Below are 25,586 nucleotides of genomic sequence, written 5' to 3'. Positions count from 1 at the left end.
TTGGAATTTTGAAATATTCCAAAATGTGTTCATATGGCGGTTATCATGGAAGGTAATGTAACGATTCGCCACACTAACGATTCGCCACATAACGATTCGACACGGAGTATTAACGATTCGCCACAGTTAAATAACGATTCGCTACGTGTTCAAATACGAACTTTTTCACACCTGTTTTCAAAGCTGCATGCCTCCAGATGAATCAAACTATTTCAAGAAAATCAAAGGCCTACTTTGTTTTTTAAGAACAATAAAAAGATTCAAGACTTTAGTAATAATTTTATATGTAATCGGCGATTTTTGACCGATTTAGCAGTATTCATTATATTTCTACTACGTTACCTACGCAGTGAGGGCTATTTTTGCATATTTTGACCTCTTTCTGCTGATTTACATGGGTTGTAAGTACTGTAAGCAACGTGAAAATTATTTTTTTTTATTCACTTGACAATATTTAAATTTACTTTTTAAAACATTTTCAAAATGTTCATGACAATTTGCATGAATCTGGAGGCGTGCTGCATTCAAACTGTTGATGGAAAACTTTTTTTACCAAATATTTTATTACCAAAATTACTCAATATTTATTTCAACATATAATTACTTTTTTATAATTGTACTCCTGTAATAATGTACGTTACTTTGATAAATTGAAAAACCGCGATGGGGGCCTTAACTTCATATTACTTGTATTAAGAAACATTATTAAATTATTGTCATTGTCAAATTATTAAAAAAGAAGAAAAAAGTATGTTGATTACTAAAATAATCATTGTTATAATCATACTGTGGCGAATCGTTATTTAACTGTGGCGAATCGTTATTACTCTGTGGCGAATTGTTATGTGGCGAATCATTAGTGTGGCGAATCGTTACTAATTCTCATGGAACCTTCACAACAAGCCACATATCCTAGGGGTAATTCAACAGTATTCAAGTGAGGAATACGTATACTGGAACCACCCAACAAGAAAATGGCCGAATATAAAGATTGAAGAAGTAAAAACCACAAGCACAACAATAAAACATACATGTATATTAAAAACGATAGCAAGAAATATGAATGTTAAAATTCATATATAAAAGTCAATTTACTATTGGTTTGACCTGAAGTTTTAAGAGGAGCCATATAGGTTAAATAAGTTGGTAATAGGAGAGATTCGTTGCTAGGTAATAATTACTTGTTGACAAGATATGCAAACAATATCTACTACAAATGATAAACTGTCCATTATAAAATTCTGAAATCGGAGATCTGTAGATACGTGTATTTAAACGTCAATGATCGATTTTGATCATGCAAACATTTCAGAACATTCTCTAACGAAAATTAATACTAAAATTAAATATGCATACTATTTGGTTTGAAATAGGAGTAGACAGGAACTTGGGGAAACGAGCTTTTCCGTCTAGTCTAAAAGTTATAAGAACAAGCTCTTTGGTACCAGTAATTAACCATCTTACAAAATTGCAAGGCTTATCATATAAGATCTAGATGTTATCTGATATAACCCTAGAGTCGGTTGATAATGAGCAGTCCAGTACGAGATTTTGAGAGGACATGGAAAGGAAATACAAGTTTACGGCTTAGATATAATATAACAGAACGTGTCACCGTACAAAAACATGTAACAACAAACAAGACATTTCCTTTACAAAGGGGAACCCGCTTGTAATGGACAGTAGTTAAACCACTACTTTGTAATATGTGAAGTGAACGTCTAACAATGATGATAGTTACATTAGACGATATATAACTGAAACACAAAAATGATAATGAAAATATAGATACAAAAAGATATGTACAGCCTAATGACCATGAAAAGTATATCTGATGTCTTAAAAAAGGCAGAGCAACACAAATCACCTACAATGGTCCGACGAAGGAAGACAGAAGACAAAAATTAAAACATTTTAGCTTTACTAACAGTCCAAAATAATACTGCATTGCCCTGGATTACGATGACCGAATTAGTTTAAAAGAAATCTATAATTTATGGTAGCAACGGTCTTTTTGAAGAAATTTGCGAGTAAATTTATTGCGTTCATTAAAGTAATCCACATGACTGCACCCCTGGCATATCTAATTGGAGAAATAAATACTCCATGATTATATTATGTTTCGTAAGGTAAATTACGTCTAATTTTGAAGACATTTCATCCGTAAGGATATTTCAACCCCCAACTCGAACTCCAAATCTGTTGAACACTTCACACTCACCCCTTATTATTTCTAATGGAAACATTTATATTTCAGCAAACAAATAAACCTTTCACTTGTTCAATTTCTTTTACTTTCAGTAATTTTTGATAAAATATTGAACTCCAGGCAATTTTCTATATATTTTTATTAACATTTAAACATATATCGTGCTGACAATTTACAGTTAACATGCAATTGAAACTTTTTATATATAACTACATTTAATCACGACATTAAAGACAATGTAAATGAACATATTTAATTGCTGTTTCAAAAATATCATCGTGGTCTAAGCCACTTTAATCAGTATTGATTACATATCACATGTTTCAAATCCAAAATCATAAAATTGGAGATTATTTAAAGATCATGTTAGTTGTGATTCAGGATGTAAGTGAAATTTTAAATGTATATATTTATTCTTCTACAATAATTTTCAAACATCCAAGAATATGTTAAATATGTAAAGCAAATGTTCAATCGCATTATATGTAATCATTACAATATATGCATTCATTTCTTATTGAAATATTTGGCTTAGACTTCTTATTGTTCAATATTTGGCTTAGACATATTTTTTATTTGGGGACCATATGCCGCTTTTCATGGAATGGCACTTAGTGTCACATTGAAGGTTTCATGATAACCGCCATATGAATACATCTGTTTCAAAATTGAACCAGTTCATGTTAAATGTTGAATTCTGCTTAAGCCGGTGCTACGGGGCGTGGACGGTAGTTTGCACTAGTACTAGTTTGCACATTTCAGTACCGTCCATCAAACCGTGCCTGCAACATTTTCAATAGTGTGTGTTGGGCTTTCTTTAGGGATTCTTATTTTCTCTATTTTATAGTAAATAAATTTCTAATTACCTCTCTTTATTTACATGAATTGTAAATTCGGTTATATCTTTACAAATAACGCTTTTAGGAACTTACAATATTGATAAATCTTCATTTGAGCACCATATTTATGATAGAAAACCATAGAAATTGAGTTAAATGATCTTTAAGTGTTCATAAAAAAGAAACCTGCGTTATGTCTCTAAAAAGTGAAAGGTATTGAAAACATGACTTTGGTTGAAATGTCTGTACTGTATGAAGTTAACGATATTTAAATTAAAATCATCTCTTTAATCGTATTCATAGATTTTTTTGTTAGATCTACTATTCTGAGTTGAGATTCTTGAACTTCTGAAAGTACTATTCGGTAATTAGGACAAAGTTGAGCATAAATCATTCCGTGTTTTTGCGTAAGTTTTCGTTTAATTTTTTCGTCCAATCAATTTTGATTTTACTAACAAATACGAATTGGCGGCAAATGGCGTAAAAAGGGTAAACAAAGTATTGATATTTTAAATATATAGCAAAGATACAATTTGAAAGCATTATCTATCTATCTAGAATTTGTTTGCATCAGGGACTAGGGTCATTTCAGGGTCCAAGGTTTCCTTCCGCAATATAAAAGCGAGTTTTCTCTACACATGCTGAAAAGTTCTTTTCAATTTTTTTTATTTTAAAACTTTTCCGAAAACGATGTCACGGTGCATATCCATATCGGTACCCTCTTTGCGAAATCTGCTGAAAAGGTACCCTCTTTGCACATGCACAGGCCACTCTCTGCTAAAAACAAACCTGCGATGGATAACCATACAGTAAAATTTCAATATCCACACACTGCCAGTTTTCAATCACAACCACTTTTCAATGAATCCGGGTCAGCTCGGCCCTAAAACGTACTCGGCCCCCGAGTCAGCTCGGCCCTATTCCAACTCGGCACAGGTCAACTCGGCCCACTTTTCAATTACTAATATTTAAGTTTGTTTTATCACTATTTATTGTAATTATTGTAATTATTTATAATACATAGATTGACAGGCTTCTCTTATCCGTAGAATGCGAGTAAAGATAACTGATTGCGTATCTCACTGTACATTAATGATATAGGTAACACAAAGATTACAGTGGGATACAGTTAATTTCCGACATATCTACACTAAATCAATACATGTATATTATAGTCGCCACTTGTTCAGAGGTACTAAAATGCAACTTATACCCGTCGATAATTAAATCAATAATCTGTAACAAATAGCCACGTTTGCTTTTTTTTGTCATGTATAGCTCACAAAATAATTACTATCATGGAAATGTTTGTAAAAAAATCTCTCATAATTATGAAAAGTATTTGTAAAGTAATACTAAAAAAATTTATGTACGATTAATTAGGTGATAATTATGATTGACTCATTCATTCATTTGATTAGTGACCACCTGCAATTAATTAGAAGCATATGGTATGAAGTAAACACGTTTTTGTTTCTTTCTTTTTTTTAATATTACTTTACAAACAAAATGCATCTAAGGAAACACATTTTTATTAGATTTATATTAATTTTATCGAATCTGCAAGACAAATAAATTAAAAAAAATCTAAATGTACTTATTTCGACAGTTCAAAGTGTAATTATATATCATTATAAGATATTTCTCATTATTTATTTACCTTAACAACATGCAGAGCAAAGTTAATACGTAATAACATATTTTTGTAAAGTGGGCCGAGTTGACCCGTGCCGAGTTGACCCGTGCCGAGTTGGTATAGGGCCGAGTTGACTCTTTTCCCTTTTCAATCACCCCTAGAATTTTTTTATTTTTGACCTTATTTGTCATGTAACCAAACTGTAAGCACATCTTGTATTCCCCTTGACTAAATTTATTAGCAGCAATGTCAATTTAGGCGATAAAAAAAGAAAATGCTAGCATTTTAGTTCAAAATATGTAAAACGTGTGATTTCCACTAATCCTTTATTTACACAGTTACAAATCGCAATAATTTTCTAAAAATAATTGATATACAGACTCAGTTTTTTGTCAGTCTGCAGAAATGGATATTAAGTTGGACAACTGTTTCAATATCATGAAGTCATAATGTATACTGCACTTCAAAAGCTGTAATTTTAATATGTACATATTTTACCATACAGTTCTTAATTTGAAGGTAATACATCAGTAAAGTAACAGTCACTTAACCAAGGAAAAACATTCTCTGTGATAACTTTTCAGTAAGCAGTCACTAGAATGGGGTCATATAGACCCTAAGATCCTAAAAATTTCACAAGAACATGCTTTTTCTGTTATGCAAATTGAAATGTACATCCATACCCCAATTGTGACAGCTTTACCACTGCAAATAAATATCTAGATTGAAAAACGGCATTATAATTAGGTTAAAATTGTTTATTACCATTTATCTGAAGTTGAGTTTGTCAAAATTTCTCCAAAATACAGAACTAATTATATTTTAACATTGTATGACATTTTTTATGTGGTACAGTTTATATTTTGTTAACTGATTGAAAAGTGGTTGTGAAATTTTGAAGAACAGGAAAATGGGTCAGTAATGATTTGTCCTCGATTCATAGTAATAATTCAAGTAAAATTTTAAAAAGTTGGTGCATTTATTAGCTGAAATGATAATATTTGCAGAATTGAAAGAGAATTTTTTTTATATATAATTTCACTGTCAGTTATTGTTGAAAAATCTGTTAGCTGATCGGAAAGAGGCAGTACGGGGATATACATCTTTTCCACGTGTCATACCTCCTTTCCTTATTACAATGAATTTCTACTGGCATGTTATCCATCGCAGGTTTGTTTTGAGCAGAGAGTGGCCTGTGCATGTACAAAGAGGGTACCGTTTCAGCTGATTTCGCAAAGAGGGTACCGATATGGATATGCACCGTGGATGTTATTTCCATGAAATTATAACATAATATGTTAAAACAGTAAATATACTCAATCAAAATTGAACAGTTTTACACATTTAACATAATCCCAAAATAGAAAAAAATCATAAGTTTAAAATGAGGGATGAAAATTATGGGGAAACGGACAAAGCTCTCCCGGACAAAAGCCCTCTTGAAGAAAAATAACAGGGCGGAAAAAAGCCCTCCCATGAAATAAACAAAATGGATAAAGGCCCTCCCATAACAAAAATACAAATGTATGTTAAGTATCAGTTTTATTCCAAATGCACTCCATATATTACAATTGTAACATGTATGGCATATGCCTTGTTCTCATATTTTCGGGGGTTCTCATATTTTCGTGGCGTCATTTCCGGTCGTGAATGACAGCTCGTGCGTTTGACTGGACTATCAAAAAAGAATGTCAAAAGATTTTCATGTTCTCTGTCAATGTCATTTCAATTATAATTATTTCTTTTCTCATTTTTATACGTTATTTTCAACTACACCGCAACAAAAAAGAACCTGAAAACGTATTTCCGCATAAAAATTCATCACCGCGACTTATGCCTAACTTAAACCAATGTCCTGAAATATTTTGAGTGCAGTATAGAATTTGAGCGTGTGCAACGTAACTACCGAAACGAGGCCATCCAATCAAAATCCCCGAAAATATGAGACAGCTTCCGAGCGACACAGACTACCGATAGTGAAAGTAGAAAGATTAGGATTTATTATTGAAATAGTTTATTTTCGTATTTTAAACGTTCCTTTTTTGTTTGTCATAGTTTTAACTTACTGTTGATGTTTTTTGTCTTCCACTTACTATTAATTTAAAAACGGTGGCTTAAATTTAAAACGTTAACCCCCGAAAATACGGTTCAACGGCATATATTTGTCGTTCTGTTCAATAGGCCTAAGATTGTGAATGACTCAATGCGCTAGAACCACCTTTCATTCAGAATATACCTTTATGAAAAGTTTAACAAGTGGTAACATTTTACACAAATGCCGATATTTTTAAAAAACAAGTCACATTTAAATACACACTATAATTGTCTTGAACTTAAGTTTTAGTTAATTTAAACCTTTCATCAATAATTACTCTATTAATCTTAATTTCACATGGAAGTAATCATTTCATAATTACATGAATATATATGCCCTTACAAATTTTAGTACTTATTATTCAGATGCCCAGTGTCTATTCTAGGAATTGAAAAATAGGGGTGATTTTCCCCCCTCTATTTCAAAAAAGGGGGCGATTTTCAAAATCAAAGGGCGCCAATATAAACTGCCAATGTTAAATCGTCTGCATTAAGTTTACACTGAGGCGTTCAACCGATGAAATAATTATTTAAAACGATAATATTAATTTAAGGCAGCAGAAGTTGTCCCCCCTGAATTTTTAAACGAAAACAAATTATTACAGAACTGCCGCGATTGATTATAAAGGGATTGGCAATACAAATAATCGAACTATCTTTCACGTCTAGATCGTAGCCAAGCTAGGAATTGCCTAATTTTTCTTGATTATTTACTACACTAAAATGGCGCCCAACTGTCAGACCTAAGCACACTAGTTCCGGTCAATACGGAACATTCCGTTAATTTCTGTCAACTCACGTAACCAGTACCATACGGTACTAAATTATTATAATTAGCTTACAGTAACCTCCCTTCGGTTTTCGGTGTAAATGTAAACAAAACAACCAAATATAATGCGGGATGAAAGTTTTACGGTTTTATTAACTTTTTTTATAGATGCGCGATTTTCACGCACATGATTTTGAATTGTGCGCGATCTGTTGAATACTAGCGTGAATCGCGCAATCGCGCGTCCTAGAATAGACACTGGATGCCTATCAGGAATGTGCTGAAGCTCATACAGACAGGATTATGCCAATGGAAAACAAAAATATTCATGATTACAATTTCAATATTTTGAGTGCATTGAAAAGAAAAAGGTATTCAACATACATATATGTATTTGCTGCAGAGGGCTTTGTCAGCCCAGTCATCTTCATGGGAGGGCTTTTGTCCACTCTGTCATTTTCACGGGAGGGCTTCTGTCAGCCTTGTCATTTTTTGGATGGGAGGGCTATTGTCCAGGAGGACTTCTGTCCTACACTTGGGTGAATCGTCTCAATCAAATTTCTTAAAAAGAGGGGTGAACTTTCTGAGTGGTGAACTGTCTGTAACATTAACAAGACACTTACTACCTTACCTACCTCCCCCCCCCCCCCCAAAATTTTGAAGACACTTAAAATGAGCAGATGTGCATGCTTTTCAAATCAGTACACACTAAATAATTGGTTTATTGGCACAGTATAACACTTGTTATTTTATTACAGGAACTGAAGTGAAAAATGTGCTATTTTACCTTTTTTCTTACTTTTAATTCATAATCCTTACAGACTTGCATGTAACTGGGGTGGATCATCTGTGGCTCATTTTGATAGGTCCAACTACTAATTTGAAATGAACAACCAGGGAGCCAAATATAGTAAGTACATTTATTTTATTATTCTATTTTGTAACTATCCAATAAAAGGATTTTTAGTAAATTGCAAAGAATATGTAATAATGAAAATTTATTTGAAATGGGGTACCGGTAAGCAAACTTAAATTATAATAATTTTGTTTGATTCTGTTTGACTGTGAGACTTGAGAATAAACACGAAAAGTTACAAGAAGTGATTTTAAACATACTTTCTTTTCTTTCAGAATTAAGCCCAAAGGGAAGAAGAAAGTTAGGCTATCCTTCAAAAACTCTCAAGTCTAATGTGAAACTGCCTTTGATTGGAAAGACCATTTACCTAGATGTTAAAGAAAGCAAACATTTAAAACAATTGAGAGAAGACTTAAAGAAACTTGGAGCTGTAAGTAATAAATCACTCGGCTGTTGTAATTGTATACGTGTTGGATGAAATCAGGGAGGACCTGGCTGCTGCACATGTGACACACAATTTATGTACATTATGTTTTTAATGTGTCAAAAGATACTCCTTTTCCAAGCATACTTCTCTCTGAGCACATTGATATATGAATCACAATTTCTAGTAATAGTTGTATGTTAAAAAATGTTATATTTATATATGTATGCAGGCTTTAGCCAGGATTTTTTATGCTCTCTAATTTCTAGAGTGCAAAATTAATAGACTAGGGTTCTGTCATGTTTGTCCTTCCATCTGTCTGTACTAACAAGAGGATACTTATGTGGCTACATAAATAATAGGTTAACAGCATTAGAGATAGCGTGCGTATCGGCGTCATTTACGCAAGCAAATACTCAGGATACGCCAGCTTTGTCATTATTTTGGCGTATATTTACGCATAATGATTTATTGATTACAGTTTACGCATTTAGTGGAACAAATTTGGCGTAGGCAATGTTTACATTGACACCGATAAAAATGACTGACTGGTTAGCGTACTGTTCTATAAAGGTGTGTTATTTTCTCAGCCTGGGTTTATAGTTGTAAACCAGTCAACTTTGTATCACTGAGACGCTCGGTAATAGATGTACATCAGATAAATCAAGCGTCTGTCACGTTATTGAAGTAGACGAAAAAATATTGTCAAATTTATCAAATTATCAAGTTGTATACATTGATAATATCTTGTTCGAAACCCAAACAACGAAAATTCGACACATTCTACCGTGTAAACAAGCCCAGTGTCTTCTCAGTGTGTAATTCAGCTAATTATTGAAGAAATTTTGACTATTGTTTGCAAGAGCAAAAGAAGTCATACGACAGCATAATTTAGATGCTACGATCAAATCATGGTGTAAAGGTTTCCCGTGGCTGTCTGTAACGCCAGATGTAGTACGTTTGAAATGTGCATTGTGTTGTAAGCACAAAATGGGTGGAAAATGTAGTGCGTTTGAAATGTGCATTGTGTTGTAAGCACAAAATGGGTGGAAAATGTAGTGCGTTTGAAATGTGCATTGTGTTGTAAGCACAAAATGGGTGGAAAATGGGCCAGAGAAGGGGTTCTCAACATCCAAAAGTCTAACATTGAACGGTAAAAAATAAATTAATTGCAACCTTTTATTTTGTACCTAGCTCCTCTTTTTTTTAAAGAAAAAATACAATGAAACTAAGTTATACATCACACCTTATTTTATTTCATTTATATGTTAGATAATTTACAGTCCATAAAACAGTAATCTCAACATATAATTTGGTACAGAAATGGCTGATTATTAGCCCACAAGCTTAAAGAGTTGAACAGTGTAGGTCACAACTGTTTGCATGTATACATTTACTTCATTTCACATAAAAATGGTTCAAGTTCTTATAATATGCCTTAAACCTAAATATAAATGATACCTTGCCATGCTGCTATTTCTGATAAATTATAAACTGAGAGCAATTTCTGATTTTTTTCAGGCTGTAATGTATAAATATAAATTATAATGTATCATAATATGCGGTAAATTGACTCCCAAGTTTTTAAAACTGAGAGTCAATTTTACTCCTTCATTTGGCCAGAAACTGGCAGTTTACTCTCAAGTATAAAAAACAGAGAGTATTGACTCTTGAGTAAAAATAATTATCTAGAACACTGGGTTAACTGTCGTTCATTCTGTAAACTTTAACATGGCTATTTGAGCTTGAGTATTTAAAAGAAAAAAATTATGCTATTGGTACAGTCATGTTGATGTTGACTGTGAAATGACCTTGACCTTGAAGGTCAAATTATTGTGTTTTCACAGAATTTTCTGTAATTGACTATAGCTTTGTTATTGAATTTAGCTAAAATTGTGATAACCAATATCACAAAATCTTATCTTCAGTTATGTTATAAATCACTCGCTGATATCTTTTGCTATGTGCCTATCATTGCTTTGTTTCTGCAGACTCTTGAAGATTTTGTCAGCCGTGATATAAATTACCTGATAACAAGTCAGCCACGCCCAAAGAAGAAAGTTGCCAATGCCTGTGCAGATGAAAGTCCAACTCCAAGTCCCTTTAACTGTGACCCTTCACCTTCGCCAGGTTTCAAGGAGGACAAGAAAGTCGCTTCAGTAAGTTAATTTTAATCAAAGTTAATTCCCTCTGCTCTTGTAAGACATACTGCAATTCCCTGGTCTTTAATAATTGGAATGTAGCAATATCTTGTGGTTTTCTACATATTTATATCTTCTCCAAGGGTCAAAATAAGCCTCTTGTGATCACAGACATAAGTAAGAAAAAATTTTATTATGAATTTTCTTGGGTTACACTACTTAAGCTAGAGCTAAGGTATTTGGTATATTTTATATAACATTGTCTAGTGGATCACTACAAAAGTTACCAATCATGACACAGATAATGGCCTACCTCAATATGATCCAATTACTATTTCTGTAATGAAGAATTCTGACTGTTTTCTAGCAATAGAAATGAAGGTGAGCGATCTATGGATTATATCATAGCCTTTTGTTTAAATGTTTTATTTCCATTTAAGGTAACCAGAGGGAAGGCTCTTTTAGAGAAAGCAAGATATACAAAACAGGTAAGACCAGGCAGTTTTATTTTAGAATTAGATTTATTGCTTGGCTTCAGATCAATGTTTAGCATATCCTTAATAATGATGGCCATCATATGGTTTTGTAGATTTTTTGATGGCCTTTATTACTTAAAAATAGGCATATTATTTGAAATAGGAAAATAAGCCTATCTGTGAAAGTTACACCGTTAAATAAAATGTTCATTAAACGTCTATGTTTATAAATGTATACTTCACTAGTGATGAAAAAGTTCAGTTTTGGTCTAATAGGATCATTCAGTCAAATTCTTATATGATCATTCAGTCAAATTGATATTAGAATTTAATAAATTTGATAACAGTCAAGACTGAGCGACCCCCAGAATTCAATGATTGTCTTACCTGACCTAGTTTTTATCTAACACATTTCCCTTTATAAATGGACTGAATTTGTGTAAGTACACATTTTCGAAGTGGCATTTTGCAATGTAAATGTAGTATGGTTTTGTAAAGTTAACATAATGTTTAATTCTCCATGTAAACAGGCTAGCACTTTGCTTGATAATGCTGAGAAATGGGGTGTGAAGATTGTCAGTATTGAAGGTATGTTAGGTGTTTTATAATATTTATAGGTTGAATAATTTTTGGCCGAGTAATGACTATCATGAGGCAACATCGTCATGTGATTACTGATCGCTCTTGCTTATTGTAACTGTTATTGATGATAATACTTATGACTTTTTGAATGTACAAATGTTTCGCAAACTGATTTGTGTGCTAGATCTTGTTACTTGCCTGGAATCACACACTGAAAATGGTCCTTCCTATTGAAGAAGAAAATTTGTAGTTAAAAGATTATGGCTCTCTTATTTTGAATTAAACGTTCATTTGTTCTTTGATATATTTTATACACAAAACAACTGTTATATATATATTTCAGGAGCAATCAAATGGATTGAAATAGAACTGAAAAAATTACCAAAGTCTTCCAGACAAACATTAAAGGTATTGAACATTATTGAAAATTTTCTTATGTAATTTTTATTTGGGACACAATTCATGATATATAAGAGATATCATCTTGAAACTTCATACAGGGACAGATTGTTTTCAGAAGAAGTGCAGTGCACAAGAGCCATAGCTCTCTTAAGTATCTTTTTTTTTTACCAGTTTTTCTGAAGGAAAAATCTCAAAAAGCATCAGATTCACACTTTAAACTTGGAGCACTAGTCCATTATCAAATTTAAAATACATTTCTCAGGGGCAGATAATCCTTAAAGTAATTTTGCATGATAATTATTTCCCCTTTTCTGACTTAGAATATTTGCCTTTTTCTCAAAAACTTTATTGTATTCTATCTGAACTAGATATATTGGTTGACTATCAAGGGCAGATAAGTGTGCTAAGAATGTTTGCATAATTATGCCCCCTTTTCTAAATTGCTTTTATTTAACTATTCAGCACTGTGAAAAGTATAGAGCGCTGGCTGCGACCAGTGCTTGTTTTAAATCTTGATCTTGACAATGCAAAGAGATACATTTACAATAGACATTGGAATTAAGAATATTTTGGGTTTTTCCCAGCCAATTCTGGAGTACAAACAAACTTTAACAGTAACAGTTCGAAAAAAATAAGAGCAACAGATTGACTAATCTACTGTGACCGGTAGTGCACGGTGAAGCTATATCGGTAAAAGCTTGTTTGTACCGTGGGATTAGCTTGGAAAAACCCACATTTGCCAAGTTACGGAAAAAATCTAATCCTCTATTTTAGACTTTGTTTTGAAAGTTTTGTCAGTTTGGATGAAATTCATGTCAGCAATGTATTTTTTCATGACATGTTATTGAAAAGATTGACATTTAAAAAGTACCCTGTTATTCCATGTCAATAAAAGAAGTACTTTAATTAATCTGTATTTCTCATTACAAATACTGCTTAAATGTTATTAGCTATATAGTCATTATAACATTGTGTATATACATGTGTTTTTGTTTGTAATTTCAGAAAAACATCAAGTCAAAATGTGTATCTTCATGTAAGTATGTTGAGACTGCAGGTATTGATAGAGCCAGCTGAAAGCACTGTTTTTCAGTAGCATGTTAATTTACAACTTCATTCATGATGGCAGAATAATGTCATCTTAAACATGCAAATCATTTATATACGGCACTGGAATTACTTAAAGAAGAGATTTATATCATATTTCTGATTGTTGGTTATTCCATTACAACATTAAAACTTTTGTTGATATTATTTTTTTTTTTAAAGATCCTGTATGTTGTCATTAAGGATGTAGCAACATTTTAGTGAAATTTTATATAATTATGTACATAATTATTTTTCTAAAACAATTTCCAAACATCCAAGAATATGTACTGCATATGTTTACATGCATTATTAGTAATCTTTAAAATATGTGCATTCATTTCTTATTGAAAATTTAGCTTAGACTTTATCGAAAATAAATTTCCAAGTACCTCCCTGAATTAACATGAAATGTAAATTTGGTAATATCTTTACAAATAATGCTTTTTGAAACTTACAATGTTGATAAATCTTCATTTGAGCTATGAAACCATAAAGGAACTTTTACTGTTGAAAATAAAACAATCGATGCCATTATTTTGAAAAAGAAATCATTGATAACATATTGTATTGTTTTGTAGACAAATTGTTAAAGGCACCATATGTGAAGCTGGAAACAGACAACTTTTGTTACCGACCATTTCATATGGAACTTGATGTATGGCCAAGATTGAATGTTGATACACCAAAAGGCTCTTGTCCATTTGATGGCACTCTTATAAAAGGGTAATGTCAAACTATTTCTTGTTTACAAAGTAAATTTAACATGATAATTGAGACATTTATTGGATTTATACTTCTTTCCATTGTTTATTATGGTCATTTTTGTCAACTTTAACCTTTACTGGTTGAGGAAGACCTCAGATGCTCCTCTGTGTATTTTTCAAGCATGAGTAGGCACCCAAGTAGATCCCCAACCTTCCAAAAGCTAGCTGGATAGCTTTCTCATATGAAAGAATCAAAAGTTTCTACCCACAGCATTGAGGGGCAAAGTGGTCTTAATCACTCATCATGAAGTAAGGTGCTTCTAATTTTACCTTTTAATATCACATAACATTATACAAATATTCAATGATCTGTCACTATTAGGGATATTTTCTATTGATTTTAACTAGTTTAAACATGAATGTGTATCTGTATTTACAGTGGCGATGAGTCACGCGAGGAACGAGGGGAGTTGCTGGCAGCACAAGTGGATATACCTAGTGAAGACACGCCACAAGAGGAAAAAGATGTGTGTGATTCTGCTGACAGTACAACTAAACCGTTAGTAGAGTAAGTTATTTACTGTTACATGGAGTCATAAATCACCTTCTTCCTTTTGGATTAAGATTTTATTTCTTTTGGTTATGGATGCACTTTGATAAGTTCTTGTCAACCACACCCAAAGTCAGTAGGTCTATATGGGTTGAAAAAATAGTCAGGTGCATCTTTCATCTCTAGTTTTATATGCTAAAACAGCACAGAGTTTAATGTTGCAGATTCTTCTCCCTTCAAATATCATTTAATATTCAATTATTCAACTCATTTTGTTTCTTATAACCACAGTAAAAGTGTGAAAAAATCAGAGTCTGATGTTGGTGCAGGGAGAATCCTTACAGCTGGAGAGTTAAAGAGACGGAAAGAACTAAAAAGGAAGCAGGAAAGGAAGAGAGGATATTGCGAATGTTGTCATGTCAAATATGAAGATTTAGATAAGGTAAGTTATTTTAGCTCCAGTTTTTCAATGAAAGAAAAACGTAATTATTGTCATGAATTTTATATGTAGATACACTTGGTTATTCCTGCTATATGAAATTTCAGGTCAAAGGTTAAGGTCAAAGGTTTGTACAGTCTTTAAATGGTTCTTGAAAATCCACTATTGGCTTTTAAAAGACCTTCAGTTAAATCCAGCCTTAAAAAGCATAACATAAGTTGACTTAATATCTGATATACTTGTTAATGTGGTAATTAATAGAAAACAAATTTCAATAAAACATATAAGGTTATAGTTTTTAGCTTACCTGTCACAAAGTGACCGGGTGAGCTTTTGTGATCGCTTTTCGTCCGGCGTCTGTCCGTCGTCCATAAACTTTTACTTTAAATGACATCTCCTCATAAACCACAAGGCCAATTTCATCCAAACTTCACAGGAATGTTCCTTTGGTGGTCACCTTTAAAAATTGTTCAAAGAATTTAATTCCATGCAGAACTCTGGTTGCCATGGCAACCGAAAGAAAAAACTTTAAATATCTTCTTTAAAAAAACCATAAGAGCTAGAGCTTAGATATTTGGCATGAAACATCTTCTAGTGAGTGTCTACCAAGTTTGTTCAAATAAAAGCCCTGGGGTCAAAATTGGCCCCGCCCCGGGGGGTCATTGATTTTCCCTATATGCATATAGTAAAAACTTAAAAAATCTTCTTTTAAAGAACTCAAAGAGCTATGGCTAAGATATTGAGCATCAAACATGTTCTAATAGGTGTCTACCAAGTTTGTTCAAAGAAAAGCCCTGGGGTCAAAATTGGCCCCGCCCCAGGGGGTCATTGATTTTCCCTATATGCATATAGTAAAAACTTAAAAAATCTTCTTTTAAAGAACCAAAAGAGTTAGAGCTAAGATATTTAGCATTAAACATGTTCTAATAAGTGTAGTTTGTTCAAATAAAAGCCCTTGGGTCAAAATTGACCCCGCCCGGGGGGGTCATTGATTTTCCCTATATGCATATAGTAAAAACTTAAAAAATCTTCTTTTAAAGAACTCAAAGAGCTATGGTTAAGATATTTAGCATCAAACATGTTCTAATAGGTGTCTACCAAGTTTGTTCAAATAAAAGCCCTGGGGTCAAAATTGGCCCCGCCCCGGGGGTCATTGATTTTCCTTATATGTGTATAGCAAAAACTTAAAAAATCTTTTTTGAAAAAAACCCAAATAGCTAGAGTTAAGATATTAAGCATGAAACATCTTTTAGTGAGTGTCTACAAAGTTTGTTCAAATAAAAAGACCTGGGGTCAAATTGGCGCCGCCGCCGGGGTCATTGATTTTCCTTATATGTGTATAGCAAAAACTTAAAATCTTCTTTGAAAAAACCCAAATAGCTAGAGTTTAGATATTAAGCATGAGACATATTCTAGTAAGTGTCTACAAAGTTTGTTCAAATAAAAACCCTGGGGTCATAACTGGCCCGGCCCCAGGGGTGTCATTGTTTTTAACTATATGTGTATAGTAAAAACTTAAAAAAAATCTTCTTTTAAATAGCCCAATGAGCTAGAGCTTAGATGTTAAGCATGAAACATCTTCTTATGGGTGTCTACCAAGTTTGTGCAAATAAAAGCCCTTTGGTTAAATTGGCCCTGCAACGTTTGGGGGGGGGGGGGGGGGGTTGGGGGGCCTATATACAGGTGAGCGACCTCAGGGCCATCATGGCCCTCTTGTTTAAAACTTTCTGGGACTTGAATCATCAAAGATAAAGGTGATCAGATGTGGTGGCATGGCCAAATGGTTTAAGGATCAGACAAGTAATCTAATGATCGCTAGCTGCATGGGGTCAACCCTTGTCAGGGGCAAGTTGTTGATTCCTTGAGTAACAAACTTTACTGCACTCATTGCTCAGCACTGGTTAGTTTCAGGGACGTATTCGAAAGTGTGTCTATAAGCTTATACTGGTCGCTACACAATCAAACTTAAATTAAATCTGTATAAACCAAAGATAAAGGTTTTTATAAATAAATATTGTAATCTTAAATACCTTATAAAACACGTCTACATGTATATTTATATAGTCAGTGACAAAGGGTTTCACAGATATAAGACTTACAAAATATTGTAATTGCCATCACAGGGATCATCCTGGTCAGGATTTTTAGTGAGAGATTTTCTCTCATTTGAGACATTTTGATGAGAGAAATTAGATTTTCTTGAGAGATTTAATTTTCATGGTGGGCGAGGTTAAAAATATGGAAATTTCTAACTTTTTAAAAATCACTGAACATATAAACATTGTTTATCTAATGAGGATATAAGAAGATGTAGCTCTGTTTATTACAGTGATTTTTGTTTTCACTTTTTTAACACATCTTATGCCTTTTCTTTTGTGATTTTTTAAACATAGTAAAATTCTAATTACGAAAAATAAATATAACACCTTTATTCAGAAATATAAAAGAATTATACATGGATATCTACTACAACTATTTTTTGCAGTCAATGTTCCTAATGGACAACACTGTACTGTACAGAAGTAATTGTTGAGATTTGAAGAATATTTTTATAACCTATCATTTTGTTTTCTTTATGATTCTCTTCACACACCTCCCTCCATTAAAAAATATACCTGAACACATAATGACAAATATCTCCATATCCACAAATATAAACAATAACTAAAGTAATTTTTATTCATAAACATCATTTTTAGTGTTATAAAACACCTTTAAATAACACTCGGCTTCCTTTTAGAATTTTTTTTAATCACGACATCGCGAAAATATGTGACAAATGAATATTTGTCTGTTTTCCGCTGAAACATTCACAATTCTAGCTGTTGCTGATTGCAATTATATAAAATTAAATATTTTTGTTCAATAAAAGAACATTTATTATCGGCTATTTCATCAGGAATCGTAAAACAAAATTTTTAAATTTGTTCTTTACGGCAAAATTTACCGTGGTTGATGTGACATTTAGAAGACAAATTTTACCGGTAGATTTATTTTTGACATGTCCATTTTTATGTTAGTCTGTGTCTAAATTTTTTTATTAAAATCAATTAAAAGTGTTTTGTGTAAATTCTCGACTTACAGATAGATAAAGGTTAGCCATCATACCTTATTTCTGTACGGTGAATTTGCGGTCTCCGATCGGCAATTATTTTAGGCTAAATAATTCAAAGTGTTGGACTACTTTTTGGAGTTTTTTTACACCGATTTCATTAATAAACAATTTGAAATTAAATTCTTGATGGGAATCGTGAATTTTTCATCATATTTTGTGTAATTTTAGCATTCCTTAGATTGTGTTTAGACATTTTCCGGCTCAAATTGCCGTGCGAGATTTTCTCTCATTTCACAAATTTCTCTGAGATTTTGGTGATATTTTTGCGAGAAATCGCGGAAATCGCCCCCTAGAATGATCCCTGCATCATGATTATTATTATGTCTTACTTAAATATAGAAAACTAAATACAAATGTTGATTTTGATTTTAGCATGTACTGGAAGAACAACATAGACAGTATGTAAAGACAAAGACTAATTATAACAAGTTGGATTCACTGATTCAATCAGGACCAAATACACAGCATTTCTTGTTTGAATACTTGACAAAAGCTGCACATCTTAGAAACTCTGTACTTGACAGGTATGATATGTTCAATAAGTGTAATCGTGATATAGTTGATTTTTTTTTAGAACATTTCTTCTTAGTCAGAGAAAATTCAAGGTCGTGGCATTTTGTAAAACTAAATATCATTTCAGGTGAAATGTAGACTTGATAGAATGATTTAAATAGATTTTGTATACTTGACTTTGTAATAAAACAAGTAAAGCTTGAAACCCACAAAGTTTGATAGGACACATTAATCACAAGGCCACCAACCAGTCTGTGATATTATGAGAATAATATGCAAGATAGAATATTGGTCATCTGAAGTTAAAACAGAGAGAATTAAAGATAGCAGGCATATACAAATGTATATCTTATATATAAGTAAAACTCTACAGTGGCCATATAACTATTGTTTTAAAATGCAAAATTACAAGTTTTTATGTTTTAGGTTGATATATATGTTATAGTAGATTAATGTTAATGCTTTTTCAGGGAAAATAGTGTAAGAAGATCTCCTAGGAAGACTGTTCCAGATTCTAATAGAATTATCAACTCCCCATGTAAACCACAGAAGCAGTCCATAATGTCATCGCCAAAAAAGTGCTTGCCATTAAAGACTGGTTCATCTGTTGCTAGGGAATCTGTAAGAGTATCACCTAGAAAAAATCAACAAACTTTAAAAAATGATGAATCAGTCAATGTATCTAAAACACCAGATGTACTGAAAACAAAAGACAGTGAAATTAGAAAAACGCCAACAAAACGTCATACTGATACAGGGGTAAAATCTCCTAATTTAAAGATTAGAAATAAAGAAGATGGAAATGGTTGTAGAAGTCCAAGGTTGAGACAGTCTGTAGGAATACAAAAAGTAAACAACACAGAGATGAATACCATGAAACGTGAAGAAATGAATAAGGATGTGTCAAAAATAAATGAAAGTAACAAAATGTCATCTCCAAGAAAATCATTGAATGAAAGATTTGCTATTGAAACTAAAGAGGCTTGGGAAAATATAAGAGTCAGTGATGAAATAAATAAGGAAAATATTTCACCTTGTAAGCAAAAATTGGATACAATTGAAAAATCTAAGAAAAAATCTAGTAATCCTGATGAGAAACAGAAATGCGTTGATATTGAGGAAGTACAAAATATTGTTAATGTGAGCAATAAAAGTCCCATAAAATGTGCTGAAAAAGCATTGAAGAATGTTGAAGAGTGTAAAAAAAAGATGACTGTTGAATCTGTTGATGATTCTGATAAAGATACTTTGTTGGAAGACTTGGTAGTGGATGATTATAAATTGATTAAATTTGGTTTTGCAGAAATAGTTAATTTTGGTAAGAAAAGGACTGCTGTTGAACAATCGAGTGATGATTTTGAAATTTGTTTTGCAAGAAGTTTAGATGGACCTTTACCAATGCCTAAAGTTTCAAATGAGGAAGCTCTTGATAAGACTTTTGATCAACTCTGTGAAAAAACACAGTCTGTGAGGAAGTCAAAGAAAGCAAACAGAGATGTTGATAATAACGCACTTTCTAATTCACCTCGGCAAGAAAACAAGAAGAAAGACAAATGTTCGAAAAGAGAAATAACGCAAAATAGCACAGAAGTCAAAGTTACAAAAGAAACTGAAAAGAAAAGAGAGAGAAAAGTTAAGGATGTGTTTGATATTGATGTTGACTCGGATATTCCATCAGATTTCCAGTGCTATGACGAAAGAGGCAATGTTATAACATTCTGTAAAACACTTGCTGAGAGGATTAAAGAAAGATCACTGGGTAGAAGATCTTCAGTAGAGTCCTACAATGTCAATGCCCTATTTCGACTTCCATCTAGATCCAGGAGTAATTCCTTCAGTAGCAACCAGTCAGATCCACTGACTGTCAAAGGACAAAATGAAAAATTGAAGAAAGGTATTGAAAAAAAGAAGACTGGAAGTAGCATAGCAAGTTCCAAGGTCTTAAACAAGTATCGTAAAAAAAGATTTGGAAAGGTCCAAAATGAGAATGTTCTGAATGGTTACCAAGGGGATGATGAAAATGAAAAAACTCCACAGCTTAAACAGATTAAACCAAGTAAAAAGAAAGCAGGGAATAGATTTTGGCATTATAAACCGATTGTAGAAAGTAAAAAAAGTCCAATACGCAATGAGAAGCTTACAGGTTTACGAAAAGAATTGAAGGAATTAGAAGCCGCAAGTTCTTGGTTTGAAACTGATGTTTCTGATTCAGATTCACAAAGGTCAAGAAGGAACTCTAAGATAAGGGATGCTAAATTGACATCTAAAATGGTTAATGATGAGAAGCATAAAAGCAATGAGGGAAAAAGAAATTGTAGCAAACCAAATCAAACAAATGAAAATCTGGAGCAAGTCCAGGAAACAAGTACTGGTAAGAGAGAAAAAGGAGGTAGGAGTAATAAATTCTGGTATTATGTTACTGAAGTTGTAGAGACCAATATTGACCAGAATGAACAAGAAAATGAACCTTCGACGAAAGAACTGCCTGATGATAAATATATTTCCACAAATGACTTTAACAGTACCAGGAAAACAAAGAAAACTAAGAAAACTAAGAACAGTTCTGAAGCAATCTGTAATGTTTCAATGGAAAATAACACTTTACAAGGGGAAAGTTATCTTCCCATTCCAAATGAATTAATAGATTCATGGAATACTGGTGAATTATTAGACAGATCTCAAAGGAGGAAAAGTGAGAAGACATATGTAGATACTGATACAGACTACATTAGTGATAATGATGATCTTGGTGAACAAACAACAAAGATTTCCCAAATTAATGTAGAAGAATCTGTTAATGAAAATGGTAAGTGTGAAAAGGAGTCGAGAAGTTCTAAATCAAAGAAACCTAGCAGATTTTGGGAATTTGTACCTGTTGAAGAATGTAAAACAATGTTAGATAGTGGCAATATTCCTAACATATTGAGAGATTCCTGGAATACAGGAGGTATGTTAGACAGGCAGGAAAGGAGAAAAGGTAGAAAGTTGGAAATCAGTTCAACCAAATCTTATGTTGGAAGAGAAGTTCAAAACAGGGATAAAGAAATAAACACAGGTGCTGAAGTAACTGAGTCTGGAAGAGTGGTAAAAAATGTTAAATCTAAAAATTGCACTCAACATTATATCCTTGGGAATGATAATACTGAAACAGATCAAAATGCAATGGAATATTCTAAGAAAATTAAAGCACTGAAATATTCAAAAGACTATGACTACAATAGTGACTCTTCAAATGCAGAATGTAGAGTTTTGAGATTGAGAACAAAGAAGACATTGAAATCTAATTGTATTGATAGAGGTTTAAGAAAAAGACAAGTAAGAGTGAACTATAATGAAAGTGAAAGTCAGCAATCAAGTGAACAATCTGATGATTTTAGTGATATGCCAGAAAAACAACATCAGAAAATGTGTAAAAAACATAAGGAAGAAAATATTAATACAACTGACAAAAATGCACTTATGCAAACAGGTATAAAACATAATGAAATAGTAAGTACCAAAAGTAAAATTGAAAAGTCAAAACATAAAAACCGAGTATTAGAAGTTCCAGGAGTTAGGGCTTGTACAGATATGACAAATGAAATTCCAGATAAAGGAACACCTGTAAATGTGGCCAAGTTTTTGCCAAAGGAAGTACAACAACTGCAAGATACTTGGAATGATTTAAACATAGTTCGAAGGTCAAGGTTGCGCCGTTGCGATGATGATTCTGTAGTTATTAACTGTGATGAAAAATTGGAAAAATGTGAAGCATCAGGAGAAGCACAAAGTGAATGTGAAGATATGATGGTTGATGACAGTGACACAGATAATGACTTGAGCAACTCACCAGTGTTTAAGTTGACAATAAATCAGAAAATACAAAGGGTAAGGAGGAAGTCTCCTGTATTTATTAGGTCACCAAGACAAGTGTATAAATCAGATGACAACTCTTCCTGTAATAAAAAGGGAGCAAGTGAAATTCTTACATCAGTTTATAGTTCTAATGTTAGGTCTAACAACAATGTAAGGAGAAATTTTGTGGACAGTTTAAAGGCAATCAATGATGGAAATGCTAATACCTCGAAAGACATTTGTTTGGATTCAGAGAATGAAATATACATGGATAAACAGGAAACGTCCATTGATAGGACAAATAAGTCTTGTGGTTTAGTAAAAACCCCAGAGAGATGTCAACCAAAGAAAGAATCAAGAAGTGGATTTAGTGTTACACCAAGAGAGGAAAGGCGTAGACAATGGAAACGTAAAAATTCAGAGTCGTCCTGTCCAGAGGGGAAAAGAAGGAAAGTTGAAAATTGTACACCAAGAAGAAGACTATTGCAGGATCATTCGGAGAAAACCACTGTTTCAGGAGAAAATGAAAATGTTAATGATAAGTTTTCATTGACATGGTCACCTATAAACACTGATGACAAGAAGGAAAACTGTGAAAAAGTAAAACTTAACAGAAGCTGGAGCCTGTTGAGTGAGCGCAGTATTTCAAAACTTTTATCTAGTGAGGATGACAATGAAAATTTTGATGGGTTTACAAATGAAGACAAATTGCCTTCAGATATGTCATACGAGGAACGTTCTGAGATAGAATTCCTTAAAGATGATGAACATGAATGGGTTGTTGAGGATACTGATAAAAAATCTGAAGCGGAAAACCTTGTGAAGTATGTTCCAGTATTTTTTCCTTCTCCAAATAAAACTTCAAATTCTTCTTGGAATGATGCTGTTGAAGGTTATATAGAAAATTCTTTGAAACAGGGACCTAACTCTTCAATGAAGGTTGAAAATTCATCAGTGTATTTTAGTTTTAATTGTAGTCCAAGAAAAACTCCTTCCAAACAAAATACTACGAATCTGAAAGTTGGTAGTCACCAAATATGCTCTCCAGTAAGAGGTAGAGCAAGTACACCTAAAAGGAAGAAAACTGTGCCAAAGGATGGAGTTGAAAAAGTAGATGCTGAAATTGAATTTAACTTTGGAAGTCCTCACAAAGATCGTTCAGATTTTAGTCCACTAAGATCAGTAAATGGTGTAGTGAGAAACTTATCATGTACTCCTAATAAAACATCAACTCCAGTACAGAAAAAGACAAAGAGCCGAAAACATTGATTAGTGTATTTTTATATATATTTTTTTATTTTTGATGATTAACTCAACTGAGAAAAAGTGTCAAAAAGTTCAAAGGTTGCAACTATTAAATATATATTACCCTAAGTAAAAAGGAAAAATGATCTCTAGTTTGATTTCCAATGTAAAGTAAGCCACAGGAGAGTAATGTGAAAAATGAAATCTTTAAAAAATCTAGTCAGAAACTTAAAGGCCCAAAGTTTTGGTATGTATTTTTCTGCCATATTGTCATCTACCAAATTGATATTACCATGTTCCTTGGTGAAAAAATTTGTTTCTCAATGGAGTCACTGATAAGTTTATTTTTATGCCCCCACAAAGTGGGAGCATATAGCGTTGCACTTGTCCGTCCGTCCCAAAATCTTGTGACTTAAACCGGATGGCAGATTTTGCTGAAACTTTCAGGGATGAACAACCTAAATGTGTAGATGGTCGTAAAGGAAGGAATTTTTGCTGCGACCAAATTTAACAGAATTATGGCCCTTTGTTAATTTTTTCACTATATACCATGTAGAAATTTTGTGAACGCAACTCTTAAACCGGATGGCAGATTTTGCTTAAACTTCCAGGGATGAACAACCTAAATGTGTAGATGGTAGTAAAGGAAGGAATTTTTGCTTGGACCAAATTTAACCGAATTATGGCCCTTTGTCGATTTTTTTACTATACACCATATACATGTTGTCAGTGGGGGCATCCGTGTCCTTTGGACACAGTTCTAGTTATTTCTAATACCAATCATGTTCCCATCCACAACTTAAACATTGGTCATAATTTTCATATTTTTAATGCATTTTCTTCATACTTTGGACACAACATCAAATAGGACAAGACCTTCAAGTTGACCAGACTGAATTTGACCTTTACAAATTACTGATAACTGGCCTTGACTTTCAAGGCCAAATTTTTTTAATTTTGCTAGATTTTTTTACTATGACTGGTTATAACTTTGTTACGAATGGCCAGATTGGATTCATACTTGAATGAAATTATGCTTATGACAACACTGACATGTTTAATTTCAAATGTGAAATTTTGCACCAAAAATTAATGTTTCCTTAGTAAACCCTTAGCTTCAATGTTTTTCTCTAAATGTTTAGAAATGTCAAGTTTGGCGTTTTCTCTTTTCTTACATATAAATTTATTTAAATCTTCATTGTCTGAAACTATATGGTCTAAAACTTAAATGTTATAATATTTCAAATTGGACCTTGGCAAAAGTTAAATTAAATCACACCTGTTAGGGGTCAAATTTAACCAGTGTCAATGGTCAGTTATATGAAAACGTGCCATTGAAATTTTCTTGTCTTGATCTTCATGGCCTAGATTTTAAGTACTTTTCTTGAACTTGAAAAAATCATGTTCATTTGGTTAAGATGACTCTGTCATGGTAAAAGATGTATTGTGTATAGCATAAGCTTAGAGTGTTTAAATCAACTGTGTCTCGCTATGGTTCTCGGGTTTTAAAATGATCTAAAGGTATTATAACCTGTGTTATATATTGTGTCATATCCCAATTTGATTTAAAGTGTTTAGGTACAAAGCAGAATTTATGAATGTTAATGTAATGTTTGTATGTTAATACATGTAGGTCATGTTATTATTTGGATTGTTATATGTATTTTTT

The 25,586-nt window shown here is 32.7% G+C and overlaps 1 protein-coding gene across 2 annotated transcripts; it reads left to right on the top strand.

The window, feature by feature from the left end:
* Positions 1-3,489: 3,489 nt before the first annotated feature.
* On the top strand, positions 3,490-25,586 carry LOC132751301 (uncharacterized). Of its 2 annotated transcripts, none has more exons than XM_060741465.1 (13): positions 3,490-3,537; positions 8,369-8,457; positions 8,679-8,833; positions 10,819-10,986; positions 11,409-11,456; positions 11,975-12,032; positions 12,370-12,434; positions 13,434-13,464; positions 14,096-14,240; positions 14,661-14,780; positions 15,063-15,213; positions 18,698-18,849; positions 19,309-25,586. In XM_060741465.1, exons 2-13 carry the CDS (start codon positions 8,433-8,435, stop codon positions 23,939-23,941), a joined length of 5,751 nt encoding a protein of 1,916 aa, XP_060597448.1. In that variant the 5' UTR covers positions 3,490-3,537; positions 8,369-8,432; the 3' UTR covers positions 23,942-25,586. The 2 variants fall into 2 exon arrangements, with proteins under 2 accessions (XP_060597448.1, XP_060597447.1); XM_060741464.1 differs by having other exon boundaries at positions 14,661-14,789.

The sequence above is a fragment of the Ruditapes philippinarum genome, unplaced genomic scaffold (genome assembly GCF_026571515.1).
Source record: "Ruditapes philippinarum isolate M1 unplaced genomic scaffold, ASM2657151v2 ctg1018_1_1_1_1, whole genome shotgun sequence".
Lineage (NCBI taxonomy): Eukaryota > Metazoa > Mollusca > Bivalvia > Venerida > Veneridae > Ruditapes > Ruditapes philippinarum.
Note: the sequence above shows the minus strand (reverse complement) of the source record. Positions and strands in the feature narration are given on the sequence as shown.

Bases quoted from the DNA above. Each gene is read 5' to 3' on its own strand.
- LOC132751301 (XM_060741464.1), top strand. From the start codon at position 8,433: ATGAACAACCAGGGAGCCAAATATA. The intron at 15,214-18,697 runs GTAAGTTATTTT...TTTTGATTTTAG, and splicing joins AATATGAAGATTTAGATAAG to CATGTACTGGAAGAACAACA. The intron at 18,850-19,308 runs GTATGATATGTT...ATGCTTTTTCAG, and splicing joins AGAAACTCTGTACTTGACAG to GGAAAATAGTGTAAGAAGAT.